The 27,228-nt window shown below is 49.5% G+C and overlaps 1 protein-coding gene across 1 annotated transcript in view; it reads left to right on the plus strand.

Moving 5' to 3' along the window:
* CRACR2A (calcium release activated channel regulator 2A) overlaps positions 1–22,145 on the plus strand; it is a 67,984-nt gene extending 45,839 nt beyond the window's left edge. Inside the window, exons 11-17 of the mRNA XM_021690738.1 lie at positions 302–620; positions 4,310–4,442; positions 9,681–9,762; positions 9,875–9,989; positions 17,850–17,951; positions 20,369–20,445; positions 22,061–22,145. Coding sequence (XP_021546413.1) covers positions 302–620; positions 4,310–4,442; positions 9,681–9,762; positions 9,875–9,989; positions 17,850–17,951; positions 20,369–20,445; positions 22,061–22,145 — 913 coding nt within the window. The remainder of the gene's footprint in view (positions 1–301; positions 621–4,309; positions 4,443–9,680; positions 9,763–9,874; positions 9,990–17,849; positions 17,952–20,368; positions 20,446–22,060) is intronic.
* The last annotated feature ends 5,083 nt before the right edge of the window (positions 22,146–27,228 follow it).

Consider the following 27,228-nt stretch of genomic DNA (forward strand, 5'->3'; position numbering starts at 1 on the left):
CATCATCAGCAGCAGCACCACCTCCATCATCATCACCACCACCTTCATCATTATCATCACCACCACCTTATCACCTTCATATTAATTAAGCACTTACAGAAGTGTGTTGGGTGACTGAGCTAGAGAATGCAGGGTCTGTTTTTTGTTTTTTGTTTTTCCTTTCTTGGAGCTCTCTGCCCCCAAGCTGTGATGCTCTTCAGTTAGTTGTTTGTCACAGAGCTATCAGGCATCTCTCCAGTTTCCATATTAATATATTGTATGATATTCTCCCCATCTCTTTTTCTTCCCTACCCCAAAATAGCCAGTCAGAGGAAGAAGAAGATGTGTTTGTCCTCCCACGGAGGAGAAGCTCCCTAGGCCTGAGTGGATATCCCCTTCCAGAAGAGGAGCCAGGGGCTGAAGGTCCACTCCCCCGGGTACTCCGCAGAATCATCTCCATTGAAGAAGACCCCCTGCCCCAGCTCCTGGATGGCAGCTTTGAGCAGCCATTGAGCAAATGCCCAGAAGAGGAGGAGGTTGCCCAGCAGAGGGTGGAAGGACAAAGCCAGCAGGCCAGACCCTTGGAACCCATGCCTGCATCTCCCCGAGGACAGCCTGTTGGAAAAGAAGACTTGTCTAAGGTAAGGACACATCCTATGTTGGTTTGTAGATGTCACTTTTATACCTGTCCCTTGCATTTGAACCCAAGAGCCCCAAAGGCAGCTCAGGAAGTCAGATGTGGCTGGTCTCATGAATCACCCTATTTGTGTCCTTCAGATACCAGCTTGCCCTTTTGAACTGAGTGTCACTAGGGAGGCTCGGGGGTCCTGGAAAATTCTCTTTATAACTTCTGTGGTTTGCCCCTATGTTCTCTTTTCTGATTCAGATTCAAAAGCATTTAAAAAGTGGCTACTTTAGACAGACATCTTGTTTGGCTTTTAGCATAAGCTATCACATACTTTCAAAATTGCACGTCTTCTCTTATATTTTGTAACTGTTCTCAGCAAGGCCAATCATTGCTTTGTAAAGTTTGTGTAATCATCCCAGTCAGCTAATCATCCTTTCATTCCCAAATGCCCAGCCTAGTCCTCCCTTCAGGGTGCTTCTCCTCTCCCTCACCCCTCCTGCACTCCCAACCAGGGCTTCCTGCTCAATGCTGCAGGAAAAGGAGGCCATAGTAACCATCTTCCTCTGGTCCATGGTGATGATGTTCCTCACCTTGTTTGTGACCCACGCCCAGAAATAGACTCCTCCAGCCCTTCACCTCCCACTGGACCTTGTGAAAGGCTACAGAAATGCCCATGACAGTGTGAAAGAGACTCCTCCCTATACACTGGGGCGGCCCTGTAGGACTGAGCCCTTCCTTGCCACTTGAGCATTTCCAAATGGCTGTATTAGCATGTGTGCCAGGAAAACTTTCCGACCACTGCAGGGACTCCTTGGCATCGGTTGTCATTCCTGGTCCTGGGTTAAGATGCCTCATGTCCCTTCTCCGAAGGGCCTTGGGCCAGCAGGCGAGTGAGAGCTGGATGACACCAGTGGTAGATAGCGACCCCTCCCTCCTCCATGCCCTTCCACACCCCCTTCAGCACAGACCTGCACCTGCGGGCAGGGGGCACACTGGGGTTTTAAATACCCATGCTCTGCTCCCAAATGTAAAAGTGTCAAGAAGTCAGTAGGAGATGGGGTAAAGGGAGGAATGAAGCATCCAGGTGTGCTGGCCCATGTGAGCTGATGGGGTGCGTCAGCAGTGTCTTCTCCCCTGTGGCAGATGGGGAAGTAGAGGCCCGGAGGGGCTAGACCTGGTCTGGCCCTCCAGGGACTTGAGCCCGGCCTGCTCGCCGTGTGCTCTCATGTGGGTGCTAACTCCACCACGTGTGCTACCAAGTAGCCTGGGACAGAAGCTGCTGCAGACAGGAAGTGTGCTCTCGGAGAATCATGGGGAAGCTTTACCAGAGGGTCTGCCCTTTGGAAGAGTGCTGTGAGGCAGGCCCTCCTACGCAAGGCTGCTGAGGCATCAATCCATCCGGCCTTTCTGGAAAGTAGTCTGATAACAAGAATCAAGAATTTAGAAATTCCACATCCTTGGAACCAGCACTTCTGCTCCTAGCAATCCTTCCTAATAACCAAGTTCAGACAAAGATTTAACTCAGACATGGTTATGTATATTAGCAAACACTTGAAAACATTCAATAGAATATTATAGCACTATTAAAAATCACATTTTCAAGGGGCGCCTGGGTGGCTCAGTCAGTTGAGCTTCTGCTTTCAACTCAGGTCATGATCCCATGGTCCTGGGATTGAGCCCCATGTCCAGCTCCATGCTCAGCAGGTGGTCGGCTTGTTCCTCTCCCTCTGCCCCTCCCCCCCGATCGTGCTCGCGTGTGTGCAGGCACGCTCTCTCTAATAAAGAAATAAAATCTAAAAAAACACATTTTCAAGAAACTTTAGTGACTTGGAGAAATAATTTAATAATATATGAGAAAGAATAAAATTGTATATAATATTCCAGATCTCTTTAAATAAAACATGTATTCATTCATCTACATAGAAAAAAGCCTAGAAGACATGCATCAAAATATGAATAGTGACCACTTCTGGTTGGCAAGGTAGATTATGAATAATTATTATTTTCTTCTCTACTTTTCTGTTTTTCCTAATTTTAAAAATTAGCATGTATTACTTTTATTTTTTTAAAGCTTAATTAAAAAAAAAAAAAAGTGGCAGGACAGAGAATGAGAACAGATCTTACTCCAGCCCCCTCCCCGCAATCTGGCTGACACACTGTGGATTGTCCCCCAGAGGGAACACAGGTTATATGAGTGAACATGAGTCGGGGTTCGCTGCACCTGTGAGGTGGGGCCTGCCCAGAGCTGGACCATCAGTGTGTTGATCTTTGGCCTGCAAAAAACCCCCTGCTCTTCCTAGAACAGGGCCAGGACTGCGTCAGCAGCCAGAACGGTCTTCTCCTGCTCTGGGTTTCTTATTGCCCACCTGGAGACATGCCTAGGGATACACGGGTTGCTGCACTGAGCTTTAGTCGCAAACAAATGACAGCTGGAGGCAGAGGCTGAGCAGGGACCAGCAGTCAATGCCCTTATGCATTATAAAAATAAAGAAAATGGGGCAGAGGGCATAGTTTATGAGTACGGGTTTTTTAAGTTTAGTCTAAACTCCTGTAATTGACCTTGAATTCCCTCCTAAGTACTGCATGGAATTGATTTCTCCCCAAAAGGCTGTTGATGGCTTTTCTCTGAGACTCAAGTACTGCTAATATCTGCTGCCACTCCATTATAGTATTTGCTCAGTGAGAGGAGCTAATTCCCCCAAATCCGCTTCTAAATAGATTCAAAAGAGCTTCCTTGTTTGGCCAGGCAGGGCTGGGCTGGGCCTGGAGGCAGGATTTGGCCGAGCAAACAAGCAGCTCATGGGAAGGAATGATCACGCAGCCGAGAGGACTCTGTGCCCGAAGGCAGCTCCTTACTTGGCTGCCCCGGCTGTCCTTGAGCATGTTCATCCCCCACTGGGCTTTAGGGTCCCAGACTAACTCAGGGGCAGATCTGCTCCCAGTCCGTGCGGGCTGGGCCAAGAAGAAGGAGCGCACGGGTGGTTGACTCTGGAAAGCTCCGCCCAGTGGTCTGGCCTGGCCGATTTCCCAACCTACTGAGTGGAGCCCGTTTCCCAGGCAGATGGGGTCCTAACCGGAAGCTGATGAGACGGAAGGATGAGCACTGTGCAGGGAGGCAAGTAAGAGCGTCCTCCATTCAGTCCAGGCTTTCAGTGCTAGGGCAGACATAAAGGCCCCCTCGCCCACCGTGGGCCTTCTCTGCCCCCGTGATATACCTATGCCTTCCTCTATCTCTCCTTGCCCCTGCAAACATCCCACCCGTCCTTCCCCCGGACAGAGAATCTCTGCCTCCTCTTTAAGCCCTGGCTCACGGTGTCCTCCCCTGTGGACCCTGGACTCCCCGTCCATGCTCCCGGAGCACCTGGAAGCATGTGTTGTAATTATTTGTTTATACGGCTGCCTCTTCCGTCCTCGGCCAGCTGGGCCTGCCTCCTCGTCCCTGTGTTTTCTGCCCACGGTCACAGCACAGTAGGCAGACAACAAATGGTTGAATGAGTGTCTCTCTTCCCTCCTGCTGATGCTAGAAGGAGCCCTTATGCCCAGAGCCCAAAGCTACTTGCATCCCGGACTGGAGTGCCCCCCGTCGTGCTGGTCTGGAGGCCAGGTCCCCACCTTCGCCTGGACCCTGTAGGGACTGGTCGAGGGACAGGTTGTAGCAGGAGGAGGGGCCAGTGGCCATGCCAGTCTGTCTGCCGTCCACAGGAGGAAGCCCCTCCCTCCAGCCTAGACCGACTCTTCAAAATCGTGCTAGTGGGCAACTCCGCCGTGGGGAAGACTTCCTTCCTGAGGAGGTTCTGTGAGGAGCGGTTTGCCCCCGGCTTGGCAGCCACTGTGGGTGAGTTCTCGGGGGCCCCCCCTCTGGGGAGGGTAGGGAGTGAGAAGTGGGCCCAGGAAGGGACTGGGGGCCCGGTGGGAGTGGCCGTGGGGCCTGGCTGGTAGGAGGCCCTGCCGGTTTATTCCCCAGTGAGGCCAAAGGAGCAAGGTCAAGTCCCCCTCCTGCACAGTGCCAGCCACGAAGCTCGTTCCACTGAACGCTTCCTTTGTCCAGCCCGAGGGGAGCTGCAGCTGACAAAGGTGGGCTTTGGGCCCCATGTTTCCCTCTGAGCCCGTCTCTTTTTTATTGTTTTTTCTCCATTTTCAGCAGGGCCCTGAGTCTTCAGGCTCCTCCTGAGGTGTGCACCCCAACACTGCAACCCCTGCCTCCCCCACGGGCCAGCAGCTTCCTGCCCTGCCCCTCCCCCTGTGTGTGCGCGTGCATGCGTGTGTGTGTGTGTGTGTGTGTGTGTAGAGGGTGCGGTGGAGGACAGCGCTCTGGGTGACTCCTTTTACCATCACATCTTACCCGTTCTGCATCCCAGGCCTGCTGGGGGACAGCTGGATTTCATCGTGGAAGCTCATTAGGCTCAGCTATTAATGGATGATCATGGCTTAATGTGTTCCCACACTTGAGTAATATTTTATTCAGAGAGAGGCCTTTGTTCCCTTCACCCAAAGTTGCTCATTGCATTGGAAGATGTGGCAAGACCCAAGGGCATATTGACCTTTTAGCTTCTACCTTTTGCTTGAATCACTCAAGCACAAAATAAATCCCCTGAGAGACTGCTATGTACCCTTCAGCCGTAGTGATAAGGCAGCTGTATTTGAAAATATATTGATGTGATCTGCATATTTACCATGGGCTTCTGTATTCATCATTTCAATCTATCTTTGCACAACCCTGGGGGAAAGTACTCTTACCAGCCCAGTAGACAGATCAGGAAACCGAGGCCCAGAGAGGTTAAGAGGCTTATCCACATTCCCTCAGCTGGTTTAGTGCTGATATTGGCCCCTCACGTGCCCCTTCTATACCATTCCACATACTGAGTTGTGTGTGCTCAGCACCCAGCAAGGGATGAGGACACTTGCCCACCCTAAGAGGTGGGCACGGATTGGTACAGGCAGGGGAGGCTGCTGAGGTTCAGAGGGACATCAGGAGTCCTAGATCTTCATCTCAGCTCTGCCACTGATCAGCTGTGTGACCTTAGGAGGGCATGTTCCCCCTGGGGCTCCAAGTTTCTCCTCCTGGAGGATTTGAACCAGGTCACCCAAGATGGCTTCCAAGCCTGGTTCTCTGTCCAGACCATTTTTGACCTTCAGCTATCTGACAAGCTGGCTCTATAAGACAAACTTTCCCTGCTCCAGAACCCTGCCTGGGGAGGTTCCGTATTCTTCCCCTTCCTTCCAAATTTGCTCCTGCAGATGGGTCTCTTCCCACATGCTTCAGGCATCCCATTCTTACTGTTGGGTCTTTTCCTATGCTGTTATCATCTGGAACATTCTCCTGTCCCCTCCCTTCTGTCTCATTCCACCCAAAGACTGAGAGCATCCCCAGATGAAGAATCAGGTCCCTGACAGGAAGAAGGGCAGAGCTTGTGACCCAAGCCTGGAGAAGCCTGGCCTCGCTGGCCTTGTGTGAGCCCAGTGTCCTGCAGGAAGCAACGGCTGCAGGAGGAGGACTCACCTTCCCAGGGGCGTTCCGTGGGGTAGGCCCCCACAAGTCAGGGCTTCAGCACAGGTTTGTGGGAGACGGGGGTGCATGCCAGGCCCTCGGCCCTCAGAGGCACCCCTCTGAGCAAGGTGCACAGTGTGCCAATGAAATCCCTGTCAATGAAATCAGGGAATCAGGGGCCGTTTACATTTCCAATTTTTGTGCCCCTGAGCTGGAAGCCTCTGCAAAAGGAAAAATCAGGCTAATTTGCACTTCCCAGGAGACCAATTATGGAAACACCTACAATTTAGGAAGGGAAAAATATCAAAGCTTCCAAATCAGGAATGCCCTTCATCATACTGCGCAGAACATGCTGGAACAGCAGCTGAAATTAGTCTCCCTGCCACACAACGTGCGTTGTTCTGGTACACATGTCAGTAACAGATGTCACACCAGCCACCAGAAAGATGCTCCCTTTAAAGAGACAGAAAAGCCACCAAATCCTGCTCTGGCCCTAGAGCCCCTCAGGGGCTTTGGACCCTCAGCCCCCCTAGCCTGGGGCTCGGGCCACCCGCCACCTGCTAAGGGCAGCAACACCACTGGCAGCACCACAGCCCTAACAGAGACTCGGCGGTTCCCTAAATCGTACCACCGCCACCAAAGGGGACTTCAGGTCTCCCACTCCCTCATATGGATGTGATCCATCCTGGACTCTTGGCTTGTGCACAATGTAAATGCTACAATACAACAGCGTGACTTGGGGGCCCTGCCCACGCCTCCTTAGGACCAGCTGACTCCTTCAAAGGCAAGGGCTTGAGCCCCGTGGGTGTCCTGGAGATGTCAAGTGATGGCTTCTGTAGAACGTCGGAGCTCATTTTGTACATGACAAGACTGATTAATAGAAGCTAAAGCTCCCTGGAAACCGGGACTCTGAGGCCTATGCTCCTTCCACTGTCCCACATTGGTTCACATCCCCCTGCCGTAAGTCACAGGCCACCGCCCAAGGTGTTTCTTCCAGAAGTTTTTTCCCAACAGAATGCACTCCGCCCCTTTTGGCCTCCAGCCTGCTTTCTATCCCACTCCGCATCTCTACAGAGAAATCCCTAGAGTTTTTCTCTACGACAACTTTCAGGCCCTCCCCCTCCCAAATCCCCCCTACTCTAAATGATATCTTGAGCCTGTCTTATCCAGAAGTGAACATCGCCTTTCCTGGAGTCCATCAGCCCAGCTGTATCCCACACCATCCCCTAACAAGACACGACACAATTCTCAGTGCCGGGGACCCCTGACGTCCAGCTGTCATTCAGGAATCAGTTAGGTTGCAAGTTGGAGGTCACTGCCATGTGTTTATTGAATGCTACAGCTGAACTTCAAGATTATGAACATCTGACCTATCCCTCTACACCGTCCATCACCCCTCATTTGTAGGTGAGGAGTGAAGACACCCAAAATGACGTAATATCATCAAGATCGCATAGCTGGTCAGAGGCAGAACTGAGACTGGACATAGCATGGGTTGCCCAGCTCCTGAAATGTTAGAACTGTCTGTGGTCTTAGAAACCAGTTTATTCCAGGCTCTCTGGTCCCACGTCATTGTGTGTTGCCTGCTCTGTTGGATTCGGACTCCTTGTGTCTCCTGCCACCGCCCCCAGGCTCTCCCCGTGGGCTTCTCAGTTTCCTGGGCCTGTCTGAGGTTTGCAGAGACGAGTACATCGTGTACCCAGCTGAGACTCTCAGCAAGCTCACCACGGCACAGAACCCATTTTGCCAGTACTCCTGCCCCCTGCAAGACAAGCTCCCTGTCCTCCAGCAAGTACTTAGCCAATGAGAGCAGGACCCTGACCGTAGCCAAGACCCAGCCGCCCCAAGCAGCACCACCTGCCCCTCCGCCTGCTTGCCTTTCCACTCAGGAGAGGGCTCTGTCCTCAGGGGCTTTGGACCCTCAGCCTGCTTTCAGATCAGGCCCTGAAGGTGTGTCGACCATGGTCGGCTTTCTGCTGAGTTGTTATCACAAAGCAGGCAGCTCCTTCAGTCCCCCAGAGCAGAGACTGGGGAAGCCCTTGCACTTTTCGCTAAGAAGAAAACTCACTCCCAGATTCAGCCCGGCCAGTCATAATCCGTTTTGCTGGGAGCACTGAGCCCTGAGCTTCCTGGGCGAAATGAGGCTGCCAGGTGTCCCTGTGTACAGGGCACTGCTGCAGAAAGAATGAGCCTCAGGGCTGGGCTTGCAACTCGCTGCCCAGCGTGGGCAAGACACCCCGTCATTGGGCATGCGTGTGTGTGCGTGTGTGTGCATGTGTGCATGTGCGCGTGTGTGTATGGATGTGCGTGCACATGCATGCCCATGCAGGTGTGCAGATAACAACCCTCACGTGGATGTCACAGGAGCGCTGTGACGGTAGAGAGATGGCACAGGAAACCTAGAAATATCAAGCATTCTACCAACTGGACAAATCGCTCTTTTGCTCTTCCAGATGCACCAATGCACTCCCCTCTTGGCCTCACCTGTGAAGCAGAGGGCTGCTAGAGCCCCTGCTGGTCTGACATTCTAGGAGTGGAGGACTCTCCCGCCTTCCTGCCACTCCTGGGCCCCTAGTGCACTAGGGCCTTGCCTGGAGACCGTGGCTGGGATGACCTTTCCGATTTACTGCCTCTCTGTCGTCTCTTTTGTCTCTCTCTGGCCAAGCTTCTGTTGCTGTCCCTTACTGAGCCTCCCATGGCAGTCACATAGGATGTCCCAGCTCCTTCGCCCTGGGCCTTTTTAAAGGTGGCAGGGGATGCCCTCTAGTTCCCAGATCAGATACCATGAGGGGGAAAGACTTTTTGAAAAGTGTTAAACATTTGTGAACATTCTTACATGATGTAGGAAAGAGGAATATGTTCTCAGAGAAACTGCATTGAGGTCCTTTTCTCCGAGGGCCACGGTAGAGTACAGTTCTTGTCCCTCTGGACCAAGACTCTGGGTAGGGTCGAGGCCGCAGAGAGATGATTTTGACTGGCCCAGGGGCTAGGATTAGGAGCTCTAAGCCCATCTCAAGGGTGAATGCTGCTTTTGACTCCCTCCCTTACCCCTTCTCTTCTCTTCTGACCTTCCCTCTACCCGCCACCCCTCCCCCACTTCTCCACATCCTTTGCATTGGCAGATGGAAGTCTGAAAGTATGATCAATCCCCCACCCCACCCCCTGGGGATATTTGAATTTTGTTAGGGGAACTTTGAAAAGGATTTTAGGGAGTAGGGGGAGAAAGAAATAGGAGGACTGTCTCCTCCTCCATTTTTGCAATGAGGGAGTAAATTGGTGAAAAATAACAATTATCGTTGCCTTGGTATATCGTTTCTACATATGTGATCTCATTTGACCCTTATTATAGAATCCCTAAAGAGGGTGTGGATTACATTACAGTGAGGAACCTACGGTACAGAGAGTTTAAGTGATTTGATCCACAGCCCACAGCGGCTAAGTGGCAGACACAGGACCAGAACTCAGGCTCCCTGGGGCTGGGGGGAACCTGCACAGGGAAGCTTGTTGCCCCTGGCCTCACATGCTTCAGGACATGTTGGGGGTCGTTTTCTGATCTGGAAGTGATAGGCTCATTCCACCTTGCAGGCATCGACTATCGGGTGAAGATGGTGAGCGTGGACGACTCGTCCGTGGCGCTGCAGCTGTGGGACACGGCGGGGCAGGAGAGGTGAGGAGCACCCCTGGCCAAACCCTGCCTCCTCCACCGGCCACCGAGAGGGCTGCAGGTGCGGGCTGCGGGGGGAGCCATGTAGCCCCTGACGTGTGGTCCTCGGTGGCAGGTATCGCTGCATCACTCAGCAGTTCTTCAGGAAGGCCGATGGTGTCATCGTCATGTACGATGTCACCGCCAGACAGTCGTTCCTGTCGGTCCGGCAGTGGCTGAGCAGTGTGGAGGTGAGCTGGTGACCTTCCTAGGAGCGCTGATGCTGACTCCTGCCTCCCCCTTGTCCCTGCCCATCTCCTGCCCGGCCCTCTGCTCTTCCAAAACCTGATTCAGAGCCCGCCTTCTCCGGGCGTCCATATGGCCATTCACCCAAGCCCAGCCCTCGGTACTGGGGATGAACGAGACTGACACAGTCCCTGCCCTCATGAAGGTGGGGACTTGAAAAACAGATCACACCCATAACTGTGTCATTACAATCGCCATAAGTGCCTCGAGTGAATGGGCTGGATTGGGGGAGGGCTCAGAATGGAGAGAAACCGGTGTTCAAACTGAGCCCCACCCATGTTCTTCCTCCTTTTTGCTCCTCTGTGTTGTTCTGGCTCCCGTGGGCCCAGCTATGCCCAGCCCAGGAGTGGCTCCACACAGTGTCTTGGGGCCTCTGTCACAACCCTTCTCAAGAGGGGAGGTTGATCTACAATGTGAGCGCCCCCGGCTCACCCCAAAGTCACCCTGGGCAGGACCCACAGGCAATAGCCCTCTTCTTTGAATTCTGGATTAACTGTAAGACTCAACTCTCTTGATTTATACTTGCAATAAGTTGTTGCGTAAGTGCTTTGTACTTTCTGACCATCTGCATCAGATGCAGCCTTCTCAAGGCCAAGGTCAGGGCGGACAAGGCACGGATTTATTTGACAGGGCCTCAGCGGAGTCTTTTTTTTTTTTTTTTTGGTGCTTTAAAAAACGCTATTGCTTTATTCAGCGGAGTCTTTTAACAAAACCATCAGCTAGGATGCCCCACCTCCTTCCACCTGCAGGATCCATGTGTTGTTCATGTATTTGTCTAAAGCACTGCCAGGCACTGTTCTAGGCTCTGGAAATCATAGCAGCAGATAAGAGACAAGGTTCCTGTCCTCGTGGAGTTTACTTTCAACCTGCTGCTCAAGCCCCTAAGACCTGGCATAGCCCTCACCTACTCACCACACTGTGACACTGCTGTGAAGGACACAGCTGCCAACCCAGCTCCCTGCCTCTGGGTCTCCTGAGAACTGACACTGTGTAACAGGCGCTTGGCATGGGCCCCACAGAACTAGTGCTCAACAGATGTGGGAGGAGAGAATGGATACCATATCGCTGGGCAGGCAGAATCCTGGAGTTGTTCATTTCTTCATCCTTTTGGCCCTAAGATCTGTGATTCCTCCCACCAAAATCTGTTTCTCTGAGAGTTTAGATTGGCTGGGCCACTCCTTTCTCTGCTGTGAATCCACATCCCTCTCATTTCCAGGAAAAAAGAAGGAACAAGAGTGGAAACCAGATTCAAAGGTTTCTCTGAAATTTGCTTCATACAAATTATTTCTCGAAATGATCGGGCTTGAGAAATTTACAGTAGAGAAAATGTTAAGTTTTGACATGTGGTGAATGGCTCTACACCAAGCTAATAATGGAGGCAAATGGGATGGGTAATCTGGAAGCAATTCCTGTTTAAACTTTGGAATTTATGACATGATTTTTTTTTTTTTTTTGATAGTGTGGCAGATTTATCTTCCTCACAGAAATTAAGCACCAGGAGAGACATGAGGGATTATCTAATCTGATGGTTCTCAAACTTTCTTCCTGGGAACCCTGGGGACATGAGGACTTCCCCCAGGCACTGGGGAGGGCTCATCCCCCAGATCATTCAGCATCACCTCTGCTTCATTCAATTTTCTCTATTGGAAGTCCAGGCACAATTTTGCTAGACAGGAGGGCTTCCCTGTGAAAAATCACTGATCTAAAACAGCCATCTCATTCTCAAAGGAAGAAATGGAGGCCATGATGTCTGCACCACCCAGTCTCTTCCCAGCTAAGCCCATGTCGTTGTCCCCTGATATCGACATCTTGAGACAGACAGGAGCAGGCAGAGGCAGTTCGAGTAGTCTGGGATGAGTAGGGATGGATAGAGGAGGCAAACTTGCAGAACTGTGCTCTCTGCCTTCAGTAGGGGCTGTCGCTTCTGAGGCCCCGGTTTTGCACCCAGAGCCCGGGATCTGTCTGGAGAGGTGGAATATCAGGTTGAATTTGGCAGCGGCGGCGGTGAGGCAAAGACAGCCGAGGGCCACCGTTGCAGCTGGAAACACGAGTTCGGTCATTCTCCGGAAAACCGTGCCAAGCCCCGGATGTCTGGTGTGTGCCCAAATGGGCTGAAAAGCATTGTCAGCACGTACCCAGCAAGAGTCCCCAGGGAAACCCTAGTGCATCGATGGCCCAGGGAAGCCACACGGAAATGCACTTAACTCAGAATTCTCCAGGTGAGGGTGGGGCTTTCCTCTATAATTTGGAGTTTGAATGTTCCTTCTTGAGAGTAGCAGCAGAAGGTACAGGTAAACTCTAAATGGGGCTGCCAAACCTGGATAATCAGGATTCACCTGTGGTGCTTTCAAACAAAACAGATGCCAGGCCTTCTCCCCAAGATAGAATGATTCAGAGCCTGGAAATACAATTAAGAAAAAGAAAAAAGCAACAGTTCCCCAAGTGATTTTGATTCTCAGTTGCCATGATTCCAAGCCTGAAAAGTGCTTCTCAAAGTTCAATATGCATAGGAATCTCCTGGGGAACCTTGCTAAAATACGGAATTTGACTCCGCAGGTTCAGAATCTTGGGTAGGCTCCGAGGTTCTGCATTTTCTAACAAGTTCTCCGGCGAGGCCAATGCGGCCAGGCCGGGGACCACACTTTGAGAAGCAAGGCCCTGAATCACTTTCAAAGATGTCTGTGTTCCTTCCACAAGAATCCGTCAGACCCACCTGTCTGGCGCGGGCGAGGCGCTCTGGGGGAGTCGGTGTGGGGACCCAGTCCAGTGGCCCCAGAGGATTGCAGACAAGTGCGGGGGGCAGGGGGCAGGCAGCGGTTGTGTGAACCTGTGAACAAGTGTCAGATGGCGGAGTGTGTCGAAGGTGTGGAACAGTGGGTTCGTGAATGCAATTATTTTCAAGATTCTTGAAAAGCTAAAGTCATTCTGCCTTGGCAACCAGCAATCAGAGGTGTCAGGTGACAGATTAAAACCTGACACCTAATTTGATCAGAGGGAACTGAAAATAATAAGTACTTTGTATTTGTGGAGCACCTTATTTTTCCATGGAGCTCCAAGCACTTTGCCAACTGCCTCACTCGGAGAAGGGAGGGTGGAGGGGAGCTTTAATAACAGGCTTCATGTTCTGAAGCCTTATTATTAAGTGAATGCTGGCCAGCTGTTGGCATCGCCCCTTCCTCCCGCAACCTGAAAAGCAGTGCTAGAAGAAAGGGTTTAAATTGCCCCAGATTATATGTGGCAAAGACTCACTCTTGGAAGAGGTTGTATGGGGGGGAGTAGATGCTTGGTGGGGCCGGGGGGCGCTATGGAGTCCCGTGAAAAGGAAGTTCTTACCATCCTAGCTCAGCACTTCCTGGCCGCGAAACTGGCCAGTCACCCGATGACAGACTGGACCAGAATCTCTGACGGGTTCCTCCTGGCCCCCGCATTCTTACGGCGTATGGCATTTGATCCTCTGGAGGGGGGAGGGGTCCAGGGTGGAGGAGGAGTGTGTGCAGATGAGAGGACCCTAGAGGATCCTTCCAGTCCCGATGGAACCAAAATCCTTTGGCGCAAGAGACCTAACACACACCTGCGCAGCTTTATGAGTTGGGAGAGCCCGGCCCCCATGGCTGTCCCCCTGCCCCACCCTCCCTCATTCCCCCCACCCCTAGGCAGCTCTACCTTGCCCACAGGCCTTCTGCAGGAGAGGCCCAAGCACACACTGTGCTGATTCTCCTGCCATTTTACATTCCCTGTGTACCTTATAGCACATCAAAGCAGGTAGCCATTCCTGCCACCTCAGTTTCCCCAGCCCTCCCCTACCTCCTTCTCATCTCTGCTGGGTAGAACTGGTTTAACCAGTCTAATCTAGAGAAGAAACTGGTTGGGCTCTCAGGGTCCCGTGTTTAGACCATGGGACAATCTGGACATCTGGAGACTTTGGGGCCTGTATCAGTTAGGGAAAATCGGCTTTGGTACAAGCCTGAACGGGCTGGTATTTTCCCCAAATCCAGTTTGTGGGTCCCCAGTGTCTGCAGTCCTGGCATGTTGAACTTCCTGCTTCAATCTTTTGTCACTCTGAGGGCCCCGTATTGTTAGGTCTGTAAGTCAAGGAAGTGGAAAATGATGGGGTCATGAAACCAACAGGAGCAGCGACCCGAACTGGGAAAAAACTTGGAGATTAATTTAATGCAGCCTCTTATTTTATAGATGAAAAGTCCTGCGATCCAGAGAGAGGAAGTGACTTGTCCAAAAGTCCCCACAGCTTGCCAGACGCCCAGCCAGAACTAGAGTCTAGTTCTAGCCACTGTGTTATGCTGCATTATGCATTATGTGACAAGAACATCACATGGTCCATGGGCGAAATCTGCTTCTGAAAAATAGGTGTTCATTTCTTTTTCAGTCCTTCCCATTTCCGCCTCAAAGCAGAACACTTCGTTAGCTCAGAGGGGCCCGGCGCACTTTCCTCTCCCTTTGTGGACCACTAGCTAATTCTCATTCTGTGATCTTTGTTGCTGGAGGCAATGCACAGCACAGAGCAAAAAATAGCAGTTTGATTTTTTCCCCCATGTTCCAAGTTGAGCTTGAAGTGCTGGCAGTTTAAAACGAACTACACAAATAAATCTTGTTTTGACTCATAGTCCAGGGGGTGGATAAATATGGAAACCCCCAAGATATAATTTTGCAGTTATTTTTTTCTTAGCATAACTACATGCCTTAATGTGCTGAGAAATTTTTTGTTCTGGCTCCAGAGAAATAGCAGCACTATCCTGGCTAAGTGCTTTTTCTTGCCTCCCAGCAAATGGATATTAACACACACACACACACACACACACACACACACACACACACAAACTACAGCCAACCAAACCCAACAGCTGCACGTTCTGAGCTGAATGCCAGTCCTCTGCTCCAAGTTGACAGCTCATGTTATTTAAAGTCAGAGGTGGGTAATCTTTTGAATTTCAACACGTCTGTCTTCCAACAAGCTCAAGTTCAAAGAAAGGCAACTAAAATGGTTGGAGGTATGGAGAGGCTTCTGGGCCGGGTGTCAGCAGGTAGGAACCAGCTGCGTAGGTCCATCTCATAGCTCACAGAATACAGTCTGTGAAAAGGAGTGGGTCCCACACACACAGAGGTCATGTGCCTGGCTAAACAGCTTCGATTCCTTCCTCTGACCTGCCATGCCTACAGAGTTCTACCAGCATCTATAGAAATGTCACCAGAGGTGGGGGTGGACCTTAGACTTGTTTGCCAAAGGAGGTGCGCTTTAGACTTTTAAAAGGAAGTGTTGCTTCATCTGGTGGGTCATGATGAGCCTCTTTGTGCCAAGCAGTATACAGGCTGGGTACCTGAAAGGTGTAAGGTTTGGGCAGAGAGCTGAAAACTTGAGGTTAAAGTCAGAGAGGGCCATGAGACAACTACCCCAGCCCCAGTCCTCCCCATGGCCCTGTGTCAGAGCCTGGTGTTGGGCCAGGGTGCTGATGACTGACTCCCATGATGGATGGCACACTCTCTGGCCTTGTATGTGTGCTCACTTATTTTTGCCATATCTTTGGAGATGCGCCTAATTCTTTATCAGAGGCGGGCCAGGGCCCATAGAGGGGAAGGGAGTTGTCCACAGTATTTGCATAAGAGAGGAACAATGCGAAGAACAGAAGCCACAGCTCGGGGCGGGCAGGGGGGAGTGGGGAGGGCTTTTTTCTGTTCCTTCTAAGATGTTTTATTTTTATATCCAGGAATTGCTTTAAAAAAGAAGACTGCTTCTCCCCCCCTCCCCCCACTTTCCCTCAGAGAGGCAGCTCTGCTGTTTGTGGTGCACAGGGCTCAGATATTGGGCTTGTGACTCTTCCCTATCTGATCCTATTTGGTCATTCGGTACCCACCATCCCTTTTGCAGGCGAGGAGACTGAAGCCATCACCCATGCCAACATACCTGAATCCGGGTTCAAGTTCCGCCTGGGGACTTCAAGTCTGATGCTCATATTGTCAGAGTTTCCATGTCAAGAAATCCCACAAGCCTTAGTCATCCCTCACACATAAATCTACAAATATCTTTCATGTGCTGTACACAGCAAGCCTTTTGGCCCATTTCCCTGCTTCCTCCTCTTTTTTTCCTTTTCTGTGAAAAAGTCTTCGCACAAGTTTCTGTGGCACAACACAGTCAGAAAATGGGGCTATTCCCATTACCCAGCACTCTGGTAAGAGGAAGCCACAGCATGGTTTCTATGCCGTAAGACGTTTCTCATTTGCAAATACTTGGAATAGGGTGCGATCCACTTAGCACCTCAAGTACACTGCACATAATTTGATCTACTTTTGATGGATCAGAAGACACATTCCAAATCATGGGTGCTTTTGAGCCATCATTACCAGCATAAATTACCATCTGACCATGGATAAATGGAAATACCACTTTGAGAGAGTTCTAGTTAATAAGACACTAACTAGCAGAGAGTTCACTGGAAATCAGAATTTAGAGAAAAATGTTGGAGAACTGTGGACCCATATACTAAAGGGTCCTCATAACTCGGTGACTTTGTTATTGAATGTGCTTTTGGATTCTCTGAGCCTTAACGTTCTCATCGAGTAAATGAGAATTTTTTCACTACGGAACTGCAATAAAAATGAATGTGTAGATTAAGGAGCCATGGAGGCTTAATCTCAAATACAATTGCATTCAAACTGAAAACATGTGAACCTATTGGAAGGACTTGGGACATTTATTTGAAGTGGTTAGATCCAGTGGCTAAACTCTCGGCAAAACTGTAAGCAATTGTTGGTTTCTATCATCCCCCAACCCTCTCTATTTAGTAAAACATTTTAGCTACAATGAATAACTATTGGTTACCAAATTATTATTAAAAGCCCCTAATTAAATTTCTCACTAAGTAAAAATAACAACCTGCTTACATGTGAATATTATCATATTTACTCACTTAATAGCTGCGCACCGTGGGCCCTTTGTTTGCCCTCCTGAGAGGCACTTAACTACACACATTTCTCAAGGGAGGATACACCGGGGTGCAGAGACTCAGGGGTGTGGGCCCCTGGCTGATATGCCACAGTCACCGGGGGAGTAAAGAAAGTTGACCCCGTAAATACGCCTGTTACTTGTGGCCGAAAAGTGGAGCTTCTGTGGCCACCGAGCTCTTCCCCACGCAGGCCTCAGTGCACCTGATGACAGGGATCTGTACTGCCCCGCGTGGTGACCTCCAATTCCGTATACAACAATCATAGGCTGGGCGCTGGGGACCCAAAACCATGAATCAGAATTGGACCCAACCCTCAGGGAGCTTATGTGCCCCATATGAGGCCCCTGGAGATGCCACTTCTAATCAAAGCAGCCCCTAGAACTGCTCCAGAGCTCACTGCATTAATTCCTTTGCTTCATTCTGGTTCATTTAGACTAAGTCTGGTCACTTAGGAGTGCTTTCAGGGACGCTATCAGCCGTGGAAAAGGACACATAGTTCACTGGCGTCTACTGTCCCCTCATCCTGTTACCCACAGCACACCTGGGGGAGCCTGCATGTCCCATCCAGCAGGGATGAGTGGGGAAGGAGGGAGGGGTCACTGCACAGCCGAATCTGGGCGGCACCCAGAGGCAGGCCTGAGGCACCTTGCAGAAGCCTTGTAAACTGAGGCCCTTGGAGAAGGTGACGCTCCCTCTCAGCTTTTGGGATGACTATATTCTCGCCTGGCCTGTTGTGGCAGCAGGGGATTCGCAAGCCAGATTGTATCTTTCCCACCAGCATTTTAAGCCTGCCCTTCTGGGCTTTCCTTATGGATGCTTCTCTCAGTTGGGGGATTATCTGTTCTGCAGGAAGCTGTGGGAGACTACATCCCTGTTCTTCTGCTGGGCAATAAAATTGACAACGAGAAAGAGCGGGAAGTTCCACGAGGCCTCGGAGAGCAGCTTGCCAAGGTAAAGAGGAAACGTTTCCGTCTCTCTGGACAGGGTGGGACCCTGAAGGCAGTCAGGCCTGTGCCCAAGAGCCTTGGCGGGAGCTTTCTCTGGAAAACCCCTGGGAAGCAAGCAAGTGGGCAAGGTGGGTGTCCTGACGTCATGGGAATGGCCCAACTCCTGAACTTTCTATAGAAAGCCACACATCACAAGATAGAGTTGGCTGGGGATGACCAGAGTATGGGGAGTTTTCCCAAACTCTCTTCCTTGGGGCTCAGAATGATAAATTCTTAGATAGTAAGAGGTTACTTATTTAAATCCCCTATCTGATACTCGAATCTCTGCTGTGTTTCCACTTGATCACCTCCAGGGATGAAACACTCGCTATCTGTAAGGCAGGTTGCTCTTCTTCGAACAGCTCTGTTAGAGAGCTTATCCCTTCTAGCAAGATTGAGCCCCAGGCTATGAACTTGAGATAAACTCAGGGCATGCACTCAAAAACGTAGCATTAAAATAAGCATTGGGGGCGCCTGGGTGGCTCAGTCGTTAAGCGTCTGCCTTCGGCTCAGGTCATGATCCCAGGGTCCTGGGATCGAGCCCCGCATCAGGCTCCCTGCTCCGCGGGAAGCCTGCTTCTCCCTCTCCCACTACCCCTGCTTGTGTTCCCTCTCTCTCTGTCAAATAAATAAATAAAATCTTTAAAAAATAATAAAAATAAAAAATAAATAAAATAAAATAAGCATCGGCCCTCTTGCCCAAGCTGGGGACCTAAGAGGCTTGATGGAAATCAGAAAGCAAACAGTGCCTCTCCTCAGCTGTTTCTCCTGCCACCGAGTGGTTTTCAGGGAACTGTATTTCTGGGAAGATGGAGGTGCTTTCCAGCCCCAGGATTCCATACTTTTTAGTGTGCTTGCTCTAAACAGGGACTCATGGCCCCCAAGGCTGGGCAAATGGGCACAGATGGTAAGGGTCAAGGAGAAAAGGAGGAAGAAGGGTGATGAGGTAGCTGTCTCTCTGCCCTCCCTTATCCACAATACCGAAATTTGAAAGAGCTCTGCCAACAGAAAGGTTTCTCCTATCTCATCTGGCAGAAAAATCTGACCAGAACTGACGGGAAGCTACTTACGGTCTTTGTTTACCTTGCTCGAATGAATTTTTCAAATGTTTCACCAAAGAAATATTAGTATGTTTGATTATAGGGTGCTGTCCCAGACCCATGGAGGGTAGTACAATATACGGTATATACATCTGCTATTTCTCTGAAACTCAAAGTCTCTGGATTCCAAAGTACATCTGGATCCAAGGATTTTGATTAATGAACTGCAGACCTGTATTTTTATCATCCATTTTTTCCTTTTGTCTCTTTTTGGCCCGTTGAAAGCAAGCAAACAAACAAAAACAAGGCTCAGAGAAGTTGTGATTGATTCAATTTATCAAACGGGTCCTCAGGGGTGGAGTCAGGAAGCCAGCTGGAAGGTGAATCATGTCTTCTAATTCTAGATCCTATTTACTCTCCCTCCCCCCACCATGGAGCCTTTATTCTTCCACAGACTGACCCAGTGTCAGGCTCCAGCAGCAGTGTGGACGGGGGCTGGGTGAAGAGGACAGAGGATAGAGCGGGGCCCCTGGGGTGTGAATCAGGAAAGCTGAACTGGGAGCCAGTGTTTGTAGAGTCTGCTGATCTGCAAACCACAGCAGAAGTGTCCTTACTGAGCTGCCTGCATCCCCACAGGGCATCAGCCTCCAGCCCTCCATGCCATTAGCACTGTCCTGAGGAAGCAGGAAATATATTAACAGGAATGATAAATGGATATAATGATGAGCCTTGGCCAAGAGCAGCACAGCCTCTGCCTACTGAAGTGATGGACAGTTGTCCTGTGGCCTACGCAGCTGGAATATTAATTAACTGGTGTGAAGGAGATTTTCTACTGGAGTGCCTTCGTGACATCTGCCCCAAGGGTCGAGGAATGCCAGTGTCCTGGGAAAATCCCCGCCATTAACTCCATAAGTCATTGAATGAACAAACCCACCATTTGCACCAGGCTCTTGGTTTCCCTGCCTGTGCAGTGGGAAGAACATGGCCCATCCCGGCCTTTGTATCTTTGCCTGCATTGTAGGCTGGTGCGAAAAGGAAACGAGCATGTACATACCTGCGAGCAATTTGGGGAAGTGTAAAGCACTAAGGCAGCATACTGTTTTGTGTTTTACAATTGTTATAGCTCACCTGGGAGATGGTTACAGAACTTGCCTTAGACAAGGAGCCTGAGGAGAGGAAAATCAACCTCCTCCTACAGAGTAGGGAGGGGGAGAGGAATGAAAGGGGTGTGCGAGGGGAAATGAGGGATGTGGGTAGATGCAGACAGGGTGTTCTCCCACCTCCCATGGCTCCGTTGAGCTCCCCCAGCACTCTTTCAGTCCCCTCTGTTTTATGATTCTAGGAGAACAATCTGATCTTCTACGAATGCAGTGCCTATTCCGGTCACAACACCAAAGAGTCCCTGCTCCATTTTGCCAGGTAAAGAGGCACATCACAGCAGACAGGGGCCAGTGGGAAGCACTGCATTCACCTCTGTGCAGACCATACTCCCTCTGTCTGCCTGAGCCTTCTGGGTAAAGGGGCTGGAGGCCTAGGCCTTTGTGTGGGATTCAGGGACAGCCCTCTGAAATACAATAAGGACAAAAAAGAAAGCCTCCCTGCCTCTCACCCCCACTGTAGTCTTCTTGTGCATCTTAAAACCTGCCTTTTTCCCAGGGATCTTCTTTTTAAATGCAAATGCTTCTGGGAAAGGTCATATCACAGGTCCCTGAACACTGGCTAATATCTTAGCAGGGATTAGTTGGCAGCCAGCTGGAAACAACAACAGTTATAATATGGGCTCCAGGGGAGGGGGTGGAGAAGCCAGGGAGAGGAGGGGCTCTTTGGGGGGGAACTAGAGGCACCAAGGGGACAGTACTCAAAGGGTTAGTTCCACCAAAAGACTGTTTTCATAAGCCTTTACCTATACCAAAATTTAAAAAAAAAACAAAACAAAACCATAGAGGATCCTTTCTCAATACTTGGACATTCACTCATTTATTCACTTATTTATAGGCATTCATTTCATTCCATCCATCCACCTACCCATCCACCTATGAATCCATCCACCCACCCACCCATCCATCCATCCACCTATCCACCTATGAATGTATCAACCCACCCATCCCCCCACCCCCCATCCATCCATCCTCCTATGAATCCATCCACCCACCCATCCATCCATCCACCCATCCACCCATCCACCCATCCCTCCACCCATCCACCTATGAATCCATCCACGCACCCATCCACCATCCACCTATGCATTCATCCATCCATCCACCCATCCACCCATCTGTCCACTCACCTATCCATCTATCCAGAACAATATATGCATTGGAGAGGTTGTGGAGTTATGGAAGAATATGGGGAAAGTTGTAGGCTTTTCTCTGACACTGATTCCTAGGCCAAGTCAGTCTACGTCTCTGAGCTTTGCCCCTAACATAGGAACATCAATCATACCATCCCTGTTGACTCAGGTTGTTGTAAATATCAAAAGAGATGCTAAAGGTGAAAGCACATTGAGGGTATAAAGCAAGGATAAGATACTTAACACTATTTTTAATCCTTCACCTCCTACACTTAATCTGGAACTGTGGCAACATGGGACAGACCTTCTATAGAGTTAATAACCAAAAAGTATATTTTTTGAGTGTCTACTGTGTACCAGGCACTATGATAGGCTACAGAGACAGAGAGACAAAATATACAGTTTCTGCCTTCAAGCAGCTTTCTCGCCTGAGCGAGCCACCCAGGGAAGCAGTTCATTCTGACATGGGGTGATCCAGTTATAACAGAGGAATGGTCAGAATGCTGTCAGGGATACTTTCACCACTTGGAGAATCAGGGGAGGCTTCTTGGAAGAGGTGTCATGAAGGATCCATATTGACTAAACGTCTTTACAAATTATGGTTACGTACCTGTACTTCCCCGGGGGAGACTGAATACACTGATGCTCTGGTGAGGCTGAGTTCCATCCTTATCATCCAGATGGCCTATAACCAAAGGACCTAGCAGCTCTTCACTGCTGACACTATACCTTCTCCTCTCCCAGGATCCTCAAGAAACAAGAAGATACAGCGAGGGAGGACACAATACAGGTTGACCGCCCTGCCAAAAAGAAATCTTGCTGTGGCTGATAAGAGTCCTTCTAGGCCTGCTCCATGCAGGCATGAGGTCATAGGACTTACCCGAATCCTGAACATGGGCTCCTGCTTGGATGCTTCCACCACAGCCTGCCTAACCCTTTGTCTCTGTCAGCGACTTGCCTCCACCAACAGGAAAGGAAGCACATCCAGTCAGGAAAGCTGCTCTTGAAGCATTTTGGAGTCTTCTTTCTCTTCTCTCTCTAGACCCCAGGTACCCATTTTCCCCCAGCTTGGTTTTGTGGGGAAAAGAAACAGATGGGTTTTTCCAGAAAAAAATCACCACGTGCCTTCACCTCCCTTCTGCTTCCCTTGCCCTTAGGAGCTGCAGCACCCTGGTTGCCATGGCAACTGCGCAGGGCCGACTTGCTGCTTCCTGTAGGCCAAAGATACAGCACTGGGGCAGGGCCAGGGTGGTGGGTCTTCCTTTGGCTCCTGTTCTCTGGATATCAATGGGATGCTCTTGGCATATGCTTTGTGGACCTTGAGATGCCCACGTGGTGTTGAGAAAAGCAAGCCAGGGCGTTCACATTCTATTGCACACCCCACCCCCAGGGGTCCTGCTCCTTGCCAGGCTGCAGAACCCTGCCTCTCAGCAGCCGCCATGCCTCCTGTATTTGTCCCCTTGGGGTCTCTGGATCGTGCCTTACAAGAAACCCACACCCACTCCTCTCAACCACCCACCCATGACCCTGACTCCAAGGTCGACTGTGGGTGATAAATGTGTGCCTGGGGTTAGGGAGTGGGCTTTCTTCCTACTTAACTTTGACTAAGAGATGAAAAGAAAACAGGGGGGAAAAACCTATCTGCTGCTAAACAGAGCGACCATTTCTGGAGTATAAATAAGGTATATATAGCTCCGTAAAAGCCATTTTCCAGTGTTTCTCAAAATAGCTCTTCGAAAAATTGTACATGATGATTAATGGGGTAGATTGACATGAACGCAGTGAGGCCCAGCACCAGGTCCATAGTTACAGACTTCATTTTATTTTATTTTTTTCCAGAAGACTGTATTTAAAAAAAGAAAGTATGGCTGTGTTGTTGACATATAGCTGGTGTTTGAAAAGTGAGCAGGGTGTAGCTGTAGGCTTCAGCACCCCTAGGACTTCACCAGCATAGGGCACTTGCATTACAGGGAATGATCTGGGCCCATATGTGGTCCCTTCGTCTGGCTGGTGGTGAGTTCCCAGCCCCAGCAGGGCTCAAGCATCATTGGCTGGCTGTTAGGGGGGCTGGCAAGGGGAGGGCATTCTTGCCCTGGGTGGGAGTCTGGATGAAAAGATCATAAAGATCACTCCCCATTACCACTCCAAGGTTGCAGGCCCAACCCCACAGAAAAGTGAGTGGTATCCATACCCAAACGGGACGAAATAGGAAGGGAGAGGAGCAGAAAGTGTCCACAGGCCTCCAAGAAGATTCAAGACAACTGTACACAGCCAGCCAGGCAGGAGAGAGTCTGCTGGTCAGAGTTCCCAAGGGTGTTCCCTTGTAGCCTCCTCCCTGGACTCCTAAAAGGGTCAGGGCCCCATGGGTCACCAGGCAAGTGCCTACCTCCTTTTTGCAGGCTTTTCTCTCCCTCATTTAGTGCTTGGAGGCACAAGGGAGCCCATGGAGGGTGCAGCACAAAAGCCAGCACTGAGCACCAGGAGGTGCCGCATGGTCTTGGGTAAGCCAGATCCCTGTCTGGGCCACCATTTCATCAGTAAAATGAAGGCTGGGCACTTTGATGCTTCTGGCTCTTCTTGCTCAGAGTGCTTATGATAATACCTTCATTTTCCAACTTAGGCTGGCCCTGGCCCCCAGTCCAAATTTGAAAGGATCTCACAGGAAACTCCTTTCTCTAAGAGAGGGCCCTGGCAATTGTCTCCTTCGTGGGATGCAGGGGATGATGGGTTACCCAGAAGTTGCCCTCCAATATCTGTGTGGGTGTGTGTTGCTGTGTGAATATGTGTGGTTGTGGGGGTGGGGGCAGATAGGGGATAGGGATCGCCATAAAGAAATTAAATCAAATCTCCTGCTTCTGAAAACAAAAAAGCAGAGATGGCAGTTGGAATTTATGGGGCAAGTAGCCTATATCTGGAGTTTCCCAAGCCCACAGATACCTTTATCCCCTATACGGAGTCCCTGGCTTGGGGCTGCATTTTTCCATTTAGGAAAAGGGCATTCAGGGTTTAGAGCAGGGTGGAATGACCCTAGTGCCTGACCCTACAGCATGTGGGGTAAATCCCCACAAAACCTCAAAGGTCCAGGCAGACGATTCCATTTACAATAGCACCAAAAACCATAAGATACCTTGGAATAAACCTAACCAAAGAGGTAAAGGATCTATACTCTAGGAACTACAAAACACTCATGAAAGAAATTGAAGAAGACACAAAAAGATGGAAAAATATTCCATGCTCATGGATCGGAAGAATAAACATTGTTTAAAATGTCTATGCTACCCAGAGTGATCTATACCTTCAATGCCATCCCGATCAAAATTGCAATGACATTTTTCAAGGTGCTGGAACAAACAATCCTAAAATTTGTATGGAATCAGAAAAGACCCCGAATTGCCAAGGAAATGTTGAAAAAGAAAAAGCTGGGGGCATCACGTTGCCTGATTTCAAGCTGTATTACAAAGCTGTGATCACCAAGACAGCATGGTACTGGCACAAAAACAGACATATAGACCAATGGAACAGAATAGAGAACCCAGATATGGACCCTCAACTCTATGGTCAAATAATCTTTGACAAAGCAGGAAAAAACATGCAATGGAAAAAAGACAGTCTCTTCAATAAATGGTGCTGGGAAAATTGGACAGCCACATGCAGAAGAATGAAACTCAACCATTCTCTAACACCGTTCACAAAGATAAACTCAAAGTGGATGAAAGACCTCAATGTGAGACAGGAATCCATCAAAATCCTAGAGGAGAACATAGGCAGTAACCTCTTTGACATCGCCCACAGCAACTTCTTTCAAGATACATCTCCAAAAGCTAGTGAAACAAAAGCAAAAATGAACTTTTGGGACTTCATCAAGATAAAAAGCTTCTGCACAGCAAAGGAAACAGTCAACAAAACAAAGAGGCAACCCACAGAATGGGAGAAGATATTTGCAAATGACACTACAGATAAAGGGCTGGTATCCAGGATCTATAAAGAACTTCTCAAACTCAACACCCAAAAAACAAATAAGTCAAAAAGTGGGCAGAAGATATGAAGTGACACTTCTCTGAAGAAGACATACAAATGGCTAACAGACACATGAAAAAATGTTCATCATCATTAGCCATCAGGGAAATCCAAATCAAAACTACCTTACACCAGTTAGAATGGCAAAAATGGACAGGGAAAGAAACAACAAATGTTGGAGAGGTTGTGGAGAAAGGGGAACCGTCTTACACCATTGGTGGGAATGCAAGTTGGTACAGCCACTTTGGAAAACAGTCTATTTAAAAATAGAGCTACTCTATGACCCAGCAATTGCACTACTGGGTATTTACCCCAAAGACACAGATGTAGTAAAAAGAAGGGTCATATGCACCCCAATGTTCATAGCAGCAATGTCTGCAATAGCCAAACTGTGGAAAGAGCCAAGATGCCCTTCAACAGATGAATGGATAAAGAAGATGTGGTCCATATATACAATGGAATATTACTCAGCCATCAGAAAGGATGAATACCCAACTTTTGCATCAACATGGATGGGACTGGAGGAGATTATGCTAAGTGAAATAAGTCAAGCAGAGAAAGTCAATTATCATATGGTTTCACTTATCTGTGGAACATAAGAGCATGGAGGACATTAGGAGAAGCAAGGGAAAAATGGGGGGGGATTGGAGGGAGAGATGAACCATGAGAGACTATGGACTCTGAGAAACAAACAGGGTTTTAGAGGGGAGGGGGGAGGGGGGATTGGTTAGCCCGGTGATGGGTATTAAGGAGGGCACATACTGCATGGAGCACTGGGTGTTATACGAAAACAATGGATCGTGGATCACCACATCAAAAGCCAATGATGTATTGTATAGTGACTAACATAACATAATAAAATTAAAAAAAAAAAAGTCCAGGCAGAGAAGAGAGGGCAGGAAGGATCTTTACGCCTCTGCTGATTCTTTCTCTAACCCCACTTGAAACAAGTATGGAGGATGGGACTTCAGAGAGACTCTGAGAAGTTCTGTGTCCCCAGGTTGAAGCTTCCCCTTCTCTCCCCATTCCCTTTACGCTATCAAGGTGATCAAAGTCACGCTTGTGGCTATGAGCCTGTCCCAGGGCCAGGCAGAGTGCTGTCAGAGAAACCTCTGGCTCCAAACCATTTACATTGCTGCAGTGATCTTGAGTAAGTCACCTGGCCAGGTTTCCTGTTCATCTGTAGATCAGAGGTTTCAGTGTCTACCTCACACGGACACTTTAAGTATTAAATGAGGCAATGAATGTGAAATACTTAGCACAATGCCCAGCACACATAGGTGTTAACAGGTAGGGGCTACCATTGTTGTCAACACTGAGTCACTGCCCAGACCACTAGCCTTGTCCTAATTTCAGATTGAGAACCAGCTAACACTTACTAAGCATCTCCCCGTAAGTGGGTGCTCTCACAAACACTACCTCATTTGAGTACCCAGTTGCTGAGCCCATTTGCCTGGCATATGGGCTTGTTTTCATCATTGCCTCTTGGCCCTGTTCTCCTTTGTTCCTGTGGGTTTCCCTGGTTTTCCAATCAGTACCCATATTTTATAGTATCTATGGTCTGCTTCCACATAATCCACATAATCCACTCTGCCTCTCTGAGTGTGGTTCTCCAGGACGCAGACAGCAGCTGAGCCCTGGTACCAGGGTGTTTACCTAAGAATGATCTGTGCTCATTACCATCCTTGGCCCCACATTTTCTTCCCTATTCCGACTCCTTGTGCTGCTTCTGGCATCTGCTGCTGCCCTCAGCCCTGAGTTGCCAAACCAGGGGCTTCAACACCAAACCAAAGACCTGGTTGTTTTTATGGGTTTTTGTTTGTTTGTTTTTAAGATTTATTTATTTATTTGAGAGAGAGAGAGAGAACATGTACAGGGTGGAGGGGCAGAGGGAG

The sequence above is a fragment of the Neomonachus schauinslandi genome, chromosome 5 (genome assembly GCF_002201575.2).
Source record: "Neomonachus schauinslandi chromosome 5, ASM220157v2, whole genome shotgun sequence".
Classification (NCBI taxonomy): Eukaryota; Metazoa; Chordata; class Mammalia; order Carnivora; family Phocidae; genus Neomonachus; species Neomonachus schauinslandi.